This window comes from Nansenia antarctica (genome assembly GCF_963989245.1).
Source record: "Nansenia antarctica genome assembly, chromosome: 7".
NCBI classification, from domain to species: Eukaryota; Metazoa; Chordata; class Actinopteri; order Argentiniformes; family Microstomatidae; genus Nansenia; species Nansenia antarctica.
In genome coordinates this window covers 35556766-35571305 of record NC_137677.1, presented here as the reverse complement: position 1 = coordinate 35571305, position 14540 = coordinate 35556766, and the positions used below count along the sequence as shown (strand labels likewise).

Sequence of the window (14540 nt, the reverse complement as noted above, 5' to 3'; positions counted from 1 at the left end):
TGCACTTTGGTTTCTGATAGAGAGAGAAGATCTGGTTCCTTCTCCTCCAATCAGAAGATCTGGTTCCTTCTCCTCCAATCAGGGCTTGAGAAGGAAGCGAGGGGAGGAGATTCAGCTGGACGCTTCTCTATCATTGGACACAGCTGTGCTCGCGGATGACGTTCAGCGCGGCAAAATCCGTAGCTCTCGAGCGTGCGGAAGTAGCTGAGTACGACAGACAACAACAACAAGTCTCTCTCTGTTAGAACATCTCTCTCTCTCTGTGTCTCTGTCTGGAAACATCAAACATGTCTCTCGGTTAGAACATCTCTCTCTCTCTGTGTGTCTCTGTCTGGAAACATCAAACATGTCGCTGTGTGAAGACCTGAACAGTGTTAGACGGTAGAGTAAAGAGGCACCGACGCCTTGCAACATTGAAGCAAACCCGTTATGCGTCGAGTGTCCTGCGGAGCTGCTAGGTGCTAGGTGAACGGGTCAGAGGTCGCCGTCGCCGGGTCAGAGGTCAGAGGTCGCCGTCGCCATGGATACTGAGGTCGACATCATCGAGTTCAGAGTTCCAACTGAACTGAATAAAACCCTGTTCGTCTGGGGCATCCAGCCCACATTCACAGAAGCTTTCATTTACGTAAGTATCACCAGTAAGTAACATTACACATGATGATGATTCTTGTTATTGTTAATGTTTTTATTATTATTATTATTATTATTATTATTATTATTATTATTATTTATTGCCCCTGTTGTATTACATGTGCTATACAAATAAACTTGCCTTGCCTTGCCTAAATCTCCCTGGTAATTACGATGTAATTAATTATTTAATTGTATTTAATTATTCCTATTGGAATATGAGAAACGTAGGTTAATCTAGGTTAGTGTAGTGTAGGTTAATGTAGGTTAGTGTAGGTTAATGTAGGTTAGTGTAGGTTAATGTAGGTTAGTGTAGGTTAATGTAGGTTAGTGTAGGTTAGTGTAGGTTAGTGTAGGTTAATGTAGGTTAGTGTAGGTTAGTGTAGGTTAGTGTAGGTTAGTGTAGGTTAATGTAGGTTAGTGTAGGTTAATGTAGGTTAGTGTAGGTTAGTGTAGGTTAATGTAGGTTAGTGTAGGTTAGTGTAGGTTAGTGTAGGTTAATGTAGGTTAGTGTAGGTTAGTGTAGGTTAGTGTAGTGGAGGACTAGTCAGGTTGTAAGAGTTGTCCTTGAATGATGAGCCTTTCCTCCTTGTTGAACTTGTGTCTTTGGTCTGCGTCTTAATTATGTTAGATAGATAGATAGTTTATTAGCCACACGACCAAAGCCGGTGGAATTTGTTCTCGGTACAGCATATTGATCTCTGCAGCACACAAATGACAAAAACAAAGAAGTGCACAATAGACAACATCAGACAAAAAAAATAATAAAATAGACAACAACAGACAATCGTATGCATGTCGGTTATGACAGTGAGGAGGGGGCCAGAGGGAGGCGTTCAGAGTCCTGATGGCTATGGGGAGAAAGCTGTTGGTGAAGCGTTTAGTCTTTGTGGACAATGACTTGTAGCGCCTCCGTGAGGGGAGGAGCTGGAAGAGGTGATGAGCAGGATGTGAGGGGTCAGAGATGATCTTCTTTGCCCGTTTTACAGTTCTGTGGGTGTGCAGAGATTCAACTGAGGGGAGTGGTTTGCCTATGTTACTGTCAATCTCTTCTGACGTGCCTCACCTGTCCTCTCTGCTGTGTGCTGGTCCGTTCTGACGTGCCTCCTGCGTTCTACAGGAATCCATCTGGACCGAGTTCTCCCGGTTCGGGCCTCTGTACCTGCTGAAGCTGTTCCCTAACGCGGCGGTGGCCAGGCCCGGGTTCTACGCTCTGGTCAAGTTCTTCTCTGCCGCCCAGGCCTCCCGCGCCCAGAGGGCCACACACGGACGAGGCCTGTTCCAACACACCCCCCTACACGTACGTAGTGGTACGACCCAGAGCACAGCACACACACCCCTACACGTGCGTAGTGGTACGACCCAGGGCACAGCACACCCGCCTACACGTATGTAGTGGTACGACCTAGAGCACAGCACACCCGCCTACATGTACATAGTGGTACGACCCAGAGCACAGCACACCCGCCTACACGTACGTAGTGGTACGACGCAGAGCACAGCACACCCGCCTACACGTACGTAGTGGTACGACCCAGAGCACAGCACACACCCCTACATGTACATAGTGGTACGACCCAGAGCACAGCACACTTGCCTACACGTACGTAGTGGTACGACCCAGAGCACAGCACACACCCCTACATGTACGTAGTGGTACGACCCAGAGCACAGCACACACCCCTACATGTAGGTAGTGGTACGGCCCAGAGCACAGCACACACCCCTACATGTATGTAGTGGTACGACCCAGAGCACAGCACACACCCCTACACGTATGTAGTGGTCCGACCCAGAGCACCTCGACTTTTAATGTTGCATTAACGTAGAACAATGTTAAAAGTGCAGATTGTAAGCTTCCAAATGGTGTGTCATATATAGAAATCTGAAAATGATTGAAGAAGAAAAATAAAAGAGAAAAAAACTCGAAAACTAGATATTGTTCAGATGTAAAACATCATACAGGGACTGCAACAAAAGCCAACCACCAGTCCTGTATTCACCACTAGGGGGCAGTGTGGTACTACGGTATAATGATGACCCTCTGAACAGCAGCCAGACGTCCCTGGTGTTCACCAGTAGATATGGGCTAGGAGGTAGGAGGTAGAGGCTAGGAGGTAGGGGCTAGGAGGTCTAGGCTAGGAGGTAGGGGCTAGGAGGTCGAGGCTAGGAGGTAGGGGCTAGGAGGCAGGAGGTAGGAGGTAGAGGCTAGGAGGCAGGAGGTAGAGGCTAGGAGGCAGGAGGTAGGAGGTAGGAGGTAGAGGCTAGGAGGTAGAGGCTAGGAGGTAGGAGGTAGAGGCTAGGAGGCAGGAGGTAGAGGCTAGGAGGTAGAGGCTAGGAGGTAGGAGATAGAGGCTAGGAGGTAGGAGCTAGAGGCTAGGAGGTAGAGGCTAGGAGATAGGAGATAAGGAGGTAGGGCCTAGGAGGTAGGAGGTAGAGGCTAGGAGGTAGGAGATAAGGAGGTAGAGGCTAGGAGGTAGGAGGTAGGAGATAAGGACTAGGAGGTAGATGCTAGGAGGTAGGAGGTAGTAATAATAATAATAATAACTTTTTATTTGTATAGCGCTTTTCCTGCAAACATTGCAGCTCAAAGTGCTCTAATCATTATATAATAATAACTAATAATAACTTTATTTGTATAGCACTTTACATCAAAGTGCTTTACAATAGGTAGGTTTACAATAGGTAGGTTTAAAACAATTTAAAACAACTATTTCAATTTAAAAACACACAATTTCGCAACACAAATACAATAGGTAAAAACAACAATTTTAAACAAATTAAAAACAACTATTTCAATTTAAAAACACACATAATTACACAGCACAGATACACAGCCTATGGCACTTAGACAACAGAAAACAGGTGGGTAGTTAGTTTTGAACACTTTCACTGATTCAGCCTGTCTGATGTCTAATGGAAGACGGTTCCAGAGAGTTGGTGCACGGAAGGAAAACGCACGCTCACCGATTGTCCTTTTTCTGACTCTAGCAATCAGCAGGGCAGAGCCTTGTGAGCGCAGAGCCCTTGAGGGCACATATGGGGGCAGTGTGGCACCACACTGGTGGGGGGCGGGTGTGGCACCACACTGGTGGTATTTAGTCATTTAAAGGCAATATTAAAAACATGGGTTTTTAGTCTTGACTTGAACATATTTGCTGAGGTTGCATCCCTAATGTAAACTGGCAGTGCATTCCACAATTTGGGTGCATAAAATGAGAATGCTTTCTCACCAAATATCTTCTTTTGCACATGTGGTACACAGAGAAAACCAGTAGTAGGGGCTAGGAGGTAGGAGGTAGAGGCTAGGAGGTAGGGGCTAGGAGGTAGGAGGTAGAAGCTAGGAGGTAGAGGCTAGGAGGTAGTAGAGGCTAGGAGGTAGGGGCTAGGAGGTAGGGGCTAGGAGTTAGGAGGTAGTAGAGGCTAGGAGGTAGGGGCTAAGAGGTAGGGGCTAGGAGGCAGGGGCTAGGAGGTAGGAGGTAGTAGGGGCTAGGAGGTAGTGGGTAGGAGGTAGTAGGGGCTAGGAGGTAGGAGGTAGTAGAGGCTAGGAGGTAGGAGGAAGGGGCTAGGAGGTGTGTTTAAGTCTGTGTGTGTGTGTGTGTGTCAGGGTTTCCGTTACAAAAAATTGCCGCCGGACATCGTGTCCGGGAAGATTTCGATTTACCGGACAAACGTGATATATTCCGGTCATCATATTAAAATATATTTTTTTTTTTTTTTTTCAAAATCATATTTTTTTTTCTCCAAATCTAATATAGCTGTTTGTCGCGGTGATTACTGTTGTGTAGCGGCCTATATATGCCATGTAATGTCTATTTCTCATCCGATACGATTAGATGCGAGCTATATAATATATAATAATATAACATGATTCGCATGCGCGCTATGCCATTATGTCCAGCGCTGAACGGGCGCCTCACTGGGAACTGAACAGACAGCATCGATCAATGAACGGACTCCACATTACGTTAACTGAAGTTTGTTAAATTGTTTGGGATTAATGTGAGTTTTCTATTTTCTCTTTCCAGTTTTACCCTTTTTTTTATCAATAAAACAACGTCATTTCTATAACCAGGGGGGTATTCCATCAACATCGCTAAAAGAAAATCCAGGTTTAGTCTGACAAAGTCTCGCGAGGGTTCCTAAAAATATACAGGCATATTCCGATAAATCTCGCGAGAGTTATCAAAAATAAGACAGGATTTTCCTTTAGCGACGTTGATGGAATACCCCCCAGGTCTCGCTGGTTGGGAAGGCATTTCGTTTAGCTGCCTGTCAAATCATACTTAATTGGACTCGGGAGTATGACAATGAGGAGAACATAACTGTTTTTGTATGTCGTCCTGAAGACCGGCTGTTAGATCATATCGCTGAAGTTTGTCTCCATAGTGTAAATGTTGTCCGTTTCGTTTGTTATCCTTGTTATTGTGCGATAAAGTTAAGGCGCTCCGCTTCGGGACACCATTTTCAGCTGAGCACCAAACACACACACAACACTGCCCGAGAGAGAAGGACCCGCCCCCTTTAGTTAGCCTATAGGCCAACTAAAGGGGGCGGGTCCTTCTCTCTCGGGCAGGCTAACTAAAGGGGGCGGGTCCTTCTCTCTCGCGCAGGCTAACTAAAGGGGGCGGGTCCTTCTCTCTCGGGCAGGCTAACTAAAGGGGGCGGGTCCTTCTCTCTCGGGCAGGCTAACTAAAGGGGGCGGGTCCTTCTCTCTCGGGCAGGCTAACTAAAGGGGGCGGGTCCTTCTCTCTCGGGCAGTGTTGTGCGTGTATGAGTGTGTGTGTGTTTGGTGCTCAGCTGAAAATGGTGGCCCGAAGCCAAAATTCGCTATAGCGAATTGTATTCAAATTGTGCTTAGAGGGAATTATTTTCACCGGACATTATGTCCGACGAGTTTTCACTTTGTCGGACTTCAACAAATTTTACCGGACAAAGACCGGTAATTACCGGTTAACGGAAACCCTGGTGTGTGTGTGTGTGTTAGGTGCAGCAGAGCAGCAGGGCCCCCCCCTCCCTCCCCAGCAGGCCTCTGGGCCTGCGCTCCTGTCAGGACCTGATCAACCACTACCTGGGCTTCAACGGCTGGACCACCACCATTCTCACTGTGAGACCACACACACACACACACACACACACACACACACACACACACACACACACACACACATCCTCACTGTGAGACCACACACACACACACACACACACACACACACACACACACACACACACACACACACACACATCCTCACTGTGAGACCACACACACACACACACACACACACACACACACACGCACACACACACACACACACACACGCACACACATCCTCACTGTGAGACCACACACACACACACACACACACACACACATACTTACTATGAGGATACACACACACACCCTTATTGTGATGACACACACCCTCACTGTGAATACACACACATACACACACTGTAAGACCACACACACACACACACACACACACACACACACACACATCCTCACTGTGAGACCACACACACACACACACATACACACACACACACACACACACACACACACATACTTACTATGAGGATACACACACACACACCCTCACTGTGAATACACACACATACACACACTGTAAGACCACACACACACACACACACACACACACACACATCCTCACTGTGAGACCAGGGTTAGACCAGGGTTAGACCAGGGTTAGATCAGGGTTAGGACCAGGGTTAGGACCAGGCTTAGACCAGGGTTAGACCAGGGTTAGACCAGGGTTAGATCAGGGTTAGGACCAGGGTTAGGACCAGGGTTAGGACCAGGCTTAGACCAGGGTTAGACCAGGGTTAGACCAGGGTTAGACCAGGGTTAGATCAGGGTTAGGACCAGGGTTAGGACCAGGGTTAGGACCAGGGTTAGGATCAGGGGCCATTGCCAGTCATAATACTAGAAGAAGGAAGATTTTCTATTGTATTTCTTTTTTATTAATTTTATATTAACAGTAGATAATCTGTAGAGGGGATGAGGATGTCTTTAGGATGGACAGTTAAGTTGTAGCCTGAAGAGATGGAGGTCTTCAGTCTACGGCGGAAGATAGGTAGTGACTCTGCACCCATGTCCACACACACACACACCCTCACTTCTTTATCTGTCCATCTGGTTACAACGGTTACACAAAGTCTCTGTGTGTGTGTTTGTGTGTGTGTGTGTGTCAGCTGAAGGACCTGTCCAGAGGTGTGTCCCCAGGGCCGGCGGGGGGGTCTGGGGGTGAGTCCCCAGGGCTGGAGGGGGGGTCAGGGGGGTCCCAGGAGGGCAGCAGGCTGAGGTACGGCTGTCTGGTGGAGCTCACCTTCCCCCACCACGGCCTCAGCTGCAGGGGGAGGGGCCTGGCAGAGGAGGCCTACCAGACCACCGGTCAGTCACACACACACACACACACACACACACACACAGATATACACACACACACACACACACACACACACACACACACACACACACACAGATATACACACACACACACACACAGATATACACACACACACACACACACACACACACACACACACCACAAAAACCACACACACACACACTTCACATACGAACACACACACACACGCCAGAAAAACCACACACACACACACACACACACACACACGCACACACAACACAACACAGAGGGAGACGAGAAAGACATGGATCTAACCTGTGTGTGTGTGTGTGTGTGTGTGTGTGTGTGTGTGTGTGTGTGTTTGTGTGTCTATGTATGTATGTATGCATGTGTGTGGTATGTGTGTGTGTGTGTGTGTGTGTGTGTGTGTGTGTGGTGTGCTTATGGTGCGTGTGTGTGGTGTTTGGTGCGTGCGTGCGCGTGTGTGTGTGTGTATGGTGCATGCGTGTGGTGTGTGTGTGTGTGTGTGTGTGTGTAGAGGTGGTCCTGCTCCAGAGAGGGAAGCTGCAGCGCTGGGCCAAAGACAAGGCGGTGGTGGACGCCCTGGAGAAGGTCCTCCTGCTGGTCCTGGGTCAGTACACACTGGGATAACCCTCTCACTGATAACCCTCTCACTGATAACCCTCTCACTGATAACCCTCTCACTGGGATAACCCTCTCACTGGGATAACCCTCTCACTGATAACCCTCTCACTGTGATCATCCTCTCACTGATAACCCTCTCACTGGGATAACCCTCTCACTGATAACCCTCTGACTGGGATAACCCTCTCACTGGGATAACCCTCTCACTGGAATAACCCTCTCACTGATAACCCTCTCACTGGGATAACTCTCTCACTGGGATAACCCTCTCACTGATAACCCTCTCACTGGAATAACCCTCTCACTGATAACCCTCACCCTCTCACTGTGATAACCCTCTCACTGGGATAACTCTCTCACTGGGATAACCCTCTCACTGGGATAACCCTCTCACTGGGATAACCCTCTCACTGGCATAACCCTCTCACTGGGATAACTCTCTCACTGGGATAACCCTCTCACTGGGATCACCCTCTCACTGGGATAACCCTCTCACTGGGATAACCCTCTCACTGTGATCACCCTCTCACTGATAACCGTCTCACTGTGATAACCCTCTCTCTGTGATAACCCTCTCACTGGGATAACCCTCTCACTGGGATAACCCTCTCACTGGGATAACCCTCTCACTGGGATAACCCTCTCACTGGGATAACCCTCTCACTGGCATAACCCTCTCACTGTGATCACCCTCTCACTGATAACCCTCTCACTGTGATCACCCTCTCACTGATAACCCTCTCACTGGGATAACCCTCTCACTGTGATAACCCTCTCACTGATAACCCTCTCACTGGGATAACCCTCTCACTGGGATAACCCTCTCACTGGGATAACCCTCTCACTGGCATAACCCTCTCACTGTGATCACCCTCTCACTGGGATAACCCTCTCACTGGGATAACCCTCTCACTGGCATAACCCTCTCACTGTGATCACCCTCTCACTGTGATAACCCTCTCACTTGGATAACCCTCTCACTGGGATAACCCTCTCACTTGGATAACCCTCTCACTGGCATAACCCTCTCACTGGGATAACCCTCTCACTGTGATCACCCTCTCACTGGGATAACCCTCTCACTGGGATAACCCTCTCACTGTGATCACCCTCTCACTGGGATAACCCTCTCAATGTGATCACCCTCTCACTGATAACCCTCTCAATGTGATCACCCTCTCACTGGGATAACCCTCTCACTGATAACCCTCTCATTGAGAACCCTCTCACTGGGATAACCCTCCCACTGTGATAACCCTCTCACTGTGATCACCCTCTCACTGTGATCACCCTCTCACTGATAACCCTCTCAATGTGATCACCCTCTCACTGGGATAACCCTCTCACTGATAACCCTCTCTGGGATAACCCTCTCACTGTGATAACCCTCTCACTGTGATCACCCTCTCACTGGGATAACCCTCTCACTGTGATAACCCTCTCACTGTGATCACCCTCTCACTGGCATAACCCTCTCACTGGGATAACCCTCTCACTGTGATACCCCTCTCACTGTGATAACCCTCTCACTGTGATCACCCTCTCACTGGCATACCCCTCTCACTGGGATAACCCTCTCACTGTGATCACCCTCTCACTGGGATAACCCTCTCACTGGGATAACCCTCTCACTGTGATCACCCTCTCACTGTGATCATCCTCTCACTGATAACCCTCTCACTGATAACCGTCTCACTGGGATAACCCTCTCACTGGGGTAACCGTCTCACTGGGGTAACCCTCTCACTGGGGTAACCCTCTCACTGGGATAACCATCTCACTGTGATAACCCTCTCACTGGGATAACCCTCTCACTGTGATAACCCTCTCACTGGGATAACCCTCTCACTGCATTCTGATAACCCTCTCACTGGGATAACCCTCTCACTGGGATAACCCTCTCACTGCACTGTGATAACCCTCTCATTGTGGCCATGAGGAATTGCACACACAAGCTAGAGACAGGGGTAGGCAGTAGGTATCTTTAGCCATGTTGGCATGTTTTCCTCCTAACTTAAAGGATGGCGGGGCACTGCCCACTCAAAAGAACGGCGCTGCCGTAACGTAAAAAAAAAAAAAAGGATAACGGAAGGTCCCTCCACCGGAGGGACACGCCGGCTTGGCGTTTGGGGGGGTGGCTGGTTGGCTGGCTGGCTGGCTGGCTGGCGTTGGTTGGCGGATGCGGGACAGCTGTGCGACCAGATAGTATCTCCCCTTGACCACTCTGCCTAGGGGTCCGTTGACCACTCTGCGTAGGGGTCAGGTTAGACAGTCCGTTGACCACTCTGCGTAGGGGTCAGGTTAGACAGTACGTTGACCACTCTGCCTAGGAGTCAGGTTAGACAGTATGTTGACCACTCTGCGTAGGGGTCAGGTTAGACAGTCCGTTGACCACTCTGCGTAGGGGTCAGGTTAGACAGTACGTTGACCACTCTGCCTAGGGGTCCGGTTAAACAGTACGTTGACCACTCTGCCTAGGGGTCCGGTTAGACAGTACGTTGACCACTCTGCCTAGGGGTCCGGTTAAACAGTACGTTGACCACTCTGCCTAGGGGTCCGGTTAGACAGTACGTTGACCACTCTGCCTAGGGGTCAGGTTAGACAGTATGTTGACCACTCTGCCTAGGGGTCAGGTTAGACAGTATGTTGACCACTCTGCCTAGGGGTCCGTTGACCACTCTGCGTAGGGGTCAGGTTAGACAGTATCTTGACCACTCTGCCTAGGGGTCTGGGGTGCTTTCCACGGTTCTGATCCCCCGCCTTATGGGTGGTAGTGAGAGGGATGTCACAACACACACACACACATACACATACCTCAGACACACATACACCTCACACACACATACCTGGGTTTCCGTTAACCGGCAATTGCCGGTCTTTGTCCGGTAAAATTTGGTGAAGTCCGACAAATTGAAAAGTCGTCGGACATATTGTCCGGTGAAAATAATTCCCTTTGAATACAATTCGCTAAAGCTGGCTGGGTGCGTTCGTAAACACGCTCTGGAAATCCGATCAGCACTCGCGGAACGCCTCTCGTCCAATCGAACGACTCGGTCGCTCTGTGACATCGAAGCCAGCGTGCGCTCCGGCGCTCTCAGAGCGTGTTTACGAACGCACCCCTAGAAGTTTCCAGCCAGCTAGCTGAAGCTGCTACACACACCAGAGCCATGGCGACCGAACGGCAAGTTAAACAACATACTATAAAAGTGACATTGTTTTACTCATTACTCATACGTTTGTTGTCATTCGGCGGTGCTAATAGTCGCTTTCTTTTTTAATTTATTTAATTTATTTTATTTTAGCAGTTTCCCCGAAAGTTAAGTGTTTGTTTTTATATCACTATTTGCACTTCTGGTTAGATGCTAAACTGCATTTTGTTGTCTGGTACTTGTACTCTGCAATGACAATAAAGTTGAATCTCACCTAATCTAATCTAATCTAATCTAAAATAATCTAAAATAATCCCATCACTATTACTCCCTATTTTCATCAGTGTTTCAATCCTTGAATCTGTGATGGAAATCAAGCAAAGCCACTTCAAGTCTCCCCACCACTGACAGCGCTGGGTGTGCCTTTCCTTACACTCTCGGTTATTCCCTGTGGATTTAAAAAAACGGTGTTTTGGTTTCTATAATGTGGTCTATTCTCAGTGTTGACGAGCAACTCAGGGGGCTTTGAGATGGCTAACAGCTAATTAAAGGAGTAATTCCACTCAAAAGAGTAGAAGTAAGCTGACTGTCTGTCTGTCTGTCTGTCTATCTGTCTGTCTGCCTGTCTGTCTGTCTGTCTGTCTGTCTGTCTGTCTCTCTGTCAGTGTGCTGGACTACCTATGACTTCCATGGTACCTGGGAACGCGTTGTCGGAGAGAAACGCCCTCTGTACAAAGGACCTACTGACCAAAATCCCTGTTCCCCGTAGCCTACATGCTTGCACTGTTACTGTTCAATAAAATGTTATACATCTAGACATTGTGGTATTTCTTTATATACGTATCCCAGACTGCCTATCAATTGTTTCTCAATAAACAGTTATGTTCTTCCCATTGTCATACTCCCGAGCTAAACGAAATGCCTTCCCAACCAGCGAGACTTATAGAAATGACGTTGTTTTATTGATTTAAAAAAAAAAAGGGTAAAACTGTAAAGAGAAAATAGAAAACTCACATTAATCCCAAACAATTTAACAAACTTCAGTTAACGTAATGTGGAGTCCGTTCATTGATCGATGCTGTCTGTTCAGTTCCCAGTGAGGCGCCCGTTCAGCGCTGGACCCGTTCAGCGCTGGATTTGACGCATGGCATAGCGCGCATGCGTCAAATCATGTTATATTATTATATATTATATAGCTCGCATCTAATCGTATCGGATGAGAAATAGACATTAAATGGCATATATAGGCCGCTACACAACAGTAATCACCGCGACAAACATTAGATTTGGAGGAAAAAAATATATGATTTTGGAAAAAAAAAATATATATATATTTTAATATGATGACCGGAATATATCACGTTTGTCCGGTAAATCGAATTCTTCCCGGACACGATGTCCGACGGCAAATTTTTCTAACGGAAACCCTGACACATACACACACAAATACACTCGCACACACTCACTCACACCCACACACACACACACACACTGAGGTGACCTGTCTGTCTGTCTGAGCTGACCTGTCTGTCTGAGCTAACCTGTCTGTGTCTGTGGTGACCTGTCTGTCTGAGCTAACCTGTCTGTCTGAGCTAACCTGTCTGTGTGTGTGTCTGAGCTGACCTGTCTGTGTCTGTGGTGACCTGTCTGTCTGTCTGTCTGAGCTGACCTGTCTGTCTGAGGTGACCTGTCTGTCCTGTCTGAGCTAACCTGTCTGTGTCTGAGCTGACCTGTCTGTCTGTGTGTCTGAGCTGACCTGTCTGTGTCTGAGCTGACCTGTCTGTCTGTCTGAGCTGACCTGTCTGTCTGTCTGTCTGAGCTGACCTGTCTGTCTGTCTGTCTGAGCTGACCTGTCTGTCTGTCTGAGCTGACCTGTCTGTCTGTCTGAGCTGACCTGTCTGTCTGTCTGTCTGAGGTGACCTGTCTGTCTGTCTGAGGTGACCTGTCTGTCTGAGCTGTCCTGTCTGTCTGAGGTGACCTGTCTGTCTGAGGTGACCTGTCTGTCTGTCTGTCTGAGGTTACCTGTCTGTCTGTCTGTCTGAGCTGACCTGTCTGTCTGTCTGAGGTGACCTGTCTGTCTGAGGTGACCTGTCTGTCTGTCTGAGGTGACCTGTCTGTATGTCTGTCTGAGGTGACCTGTCTGTCTGAGCTGTCCTGTCTGTCTGAGGTGACCTGTCTGTCTGAGCTGACCTGTCTGTCTGTCTGAGCTGACCTGTCTGTCTGTCTGTCTGAGGTGACCTGTCTGTCTGTCTGTCTGAGGTGACCTGTCTGTCTGTCTGAGGTGACCTGTCTGTCTGTCTGAGGTGACCTGTCTGTCTGTCTGTCTGAGGTGACCTGTCTGTCTGTCTGAGCTGACCTGTCTGTCTGTCTGTCTGAGCTGACCTGTCTGTCTGTCTGAGGTGACCTGTCTGTCTGTCTGTCTGTCTGAGGTGACCTGTCTGTCTGTCTGTCTGAGGTGACCTGTCTGTCTGTCTGTCTGAGGTGACCTGTCTGTCTGTCTGTCTGAGGTGACCTGTCTGTCTGTCTGTCTGAGGTGACCTGTCTGTCTGTCTGTCTGAGGTGACCTGTCTGTCTGTCTGTCTGAGGTGACCTGTCTGTCTGTCTGTCTGAGCTGACCTGTCTGTCTGAGGTGACCTGTCTGTCTGTCTGTCTGTCTGTCTGAGCTGACCTGTCTGTCTGTCTGAGCTGACCTGTCTGTCTGTCTGAGGTGACCTGTCTGTCTGTCTGAGGTGACCTGTCTGTCTGTCTGTCTGAGGTGACCTGTCTGTCTGAGGTGACCTGTCTGTCTGTCTGTCTGAGGTGACCTGTCTGTCTGAGCTGACCTGTCTGTCTGTCTGAGGTGACCTGTCTGTCTGAGGTGACCTGTCTGTCTGAGCTGACCTGTCTGTCTGTCTGTCTGAGCTAACCTGTCTGTCTGAGGTGACCAGTCTGTCTGTCTGTCTGAGCTAACCTGTCTCTCTGAGGTGACCTGTCTGTCTGAGCTGACCTGTCTGTGGTGACCTGTCTGTCTGAGCTGACCTGTCTGTCTGTCTCAGGTAGTGGGAAGGTGATGGTGGAGGTCCGGGTGGAGAGAGACCAGGTTCTACATGAGGACGATCTGGAGGGAGTCGTCACGGTAACACTCTCAACCAATCACACTCTCCTAGCATAGATGTGTGTTTCTTATGATGACTGGGTGGATAGATGATTCACTACAAAATGTATTTGTTGTAAGTCGCCTTCTTCTAAATGTCTGAGATGTTAGAATGTTAACCAATCACACTCTTCTGGTCCAACCACAGGTGAATGATGTTCCGTGGAGTCAGTATGGTCCTGAGGAGGAGGAGGAGGAGGAGGAGGAGGAGCTACCGTGGGAGCTGCCTGGCAACACATGACCTTTACCTGGAGCTCACCTGTCAACACATGACCTTTACCTGGAGCTCACCTGGCAACACATGACCTTTACCTGGAGCTCACCTGGCAACACATGACCTTTACCTGGAGCTCACCTGGCAACACATGACCTTTACCTGGAGCTCACCTGGCAACACATGACCTTTATGCTTGTAATGAGATTCTATGATTGTAATGTGATTTTATGTCTGAAAAGCAACCACGTTGAGTTATGCGTCTTATGATAATAAACTTGTTGGAATAAGACGCTATATAAGTGCAGTCCGTTTACCCTATGACAGGAGTGTATGACAGGAGTGTATGAGTGTATCTAGTCTGCAGCGGCACCCCGCTT

General features: G+C 48.7%; 1 protein-coding gene across 1 annotated transcript; it reads left to right on the top strand.

Moving 5' to 3' along the window:
* Window positions 1-473: 473 nt before the first annotated feature.
* Window positions 474-14187, top strand: LOC308162552 (RAD52 motif-containing protein 1-like; the record flags this gene model as incomplete). Its single annotated transcript, XM_080536698.1, has 7 exons — window positions 474-625; window positions 1751-1930; window positions 5618-5737; window positions 6844-7042; window positions 7558-7650; window positions 13849-13928; window positions 14095-14187. Exons 1-7 carry the CDS (start codon window positions 521-523, stop codon window positions 14185-14187), a joined length of 870 nt encoding a protein of 289 aa, XP_080392824.1. The 5' UTR covers window positions 474-520.
* Between the last annotated feature and the right edge of the window lie 353 nt (window positions 14188-14540).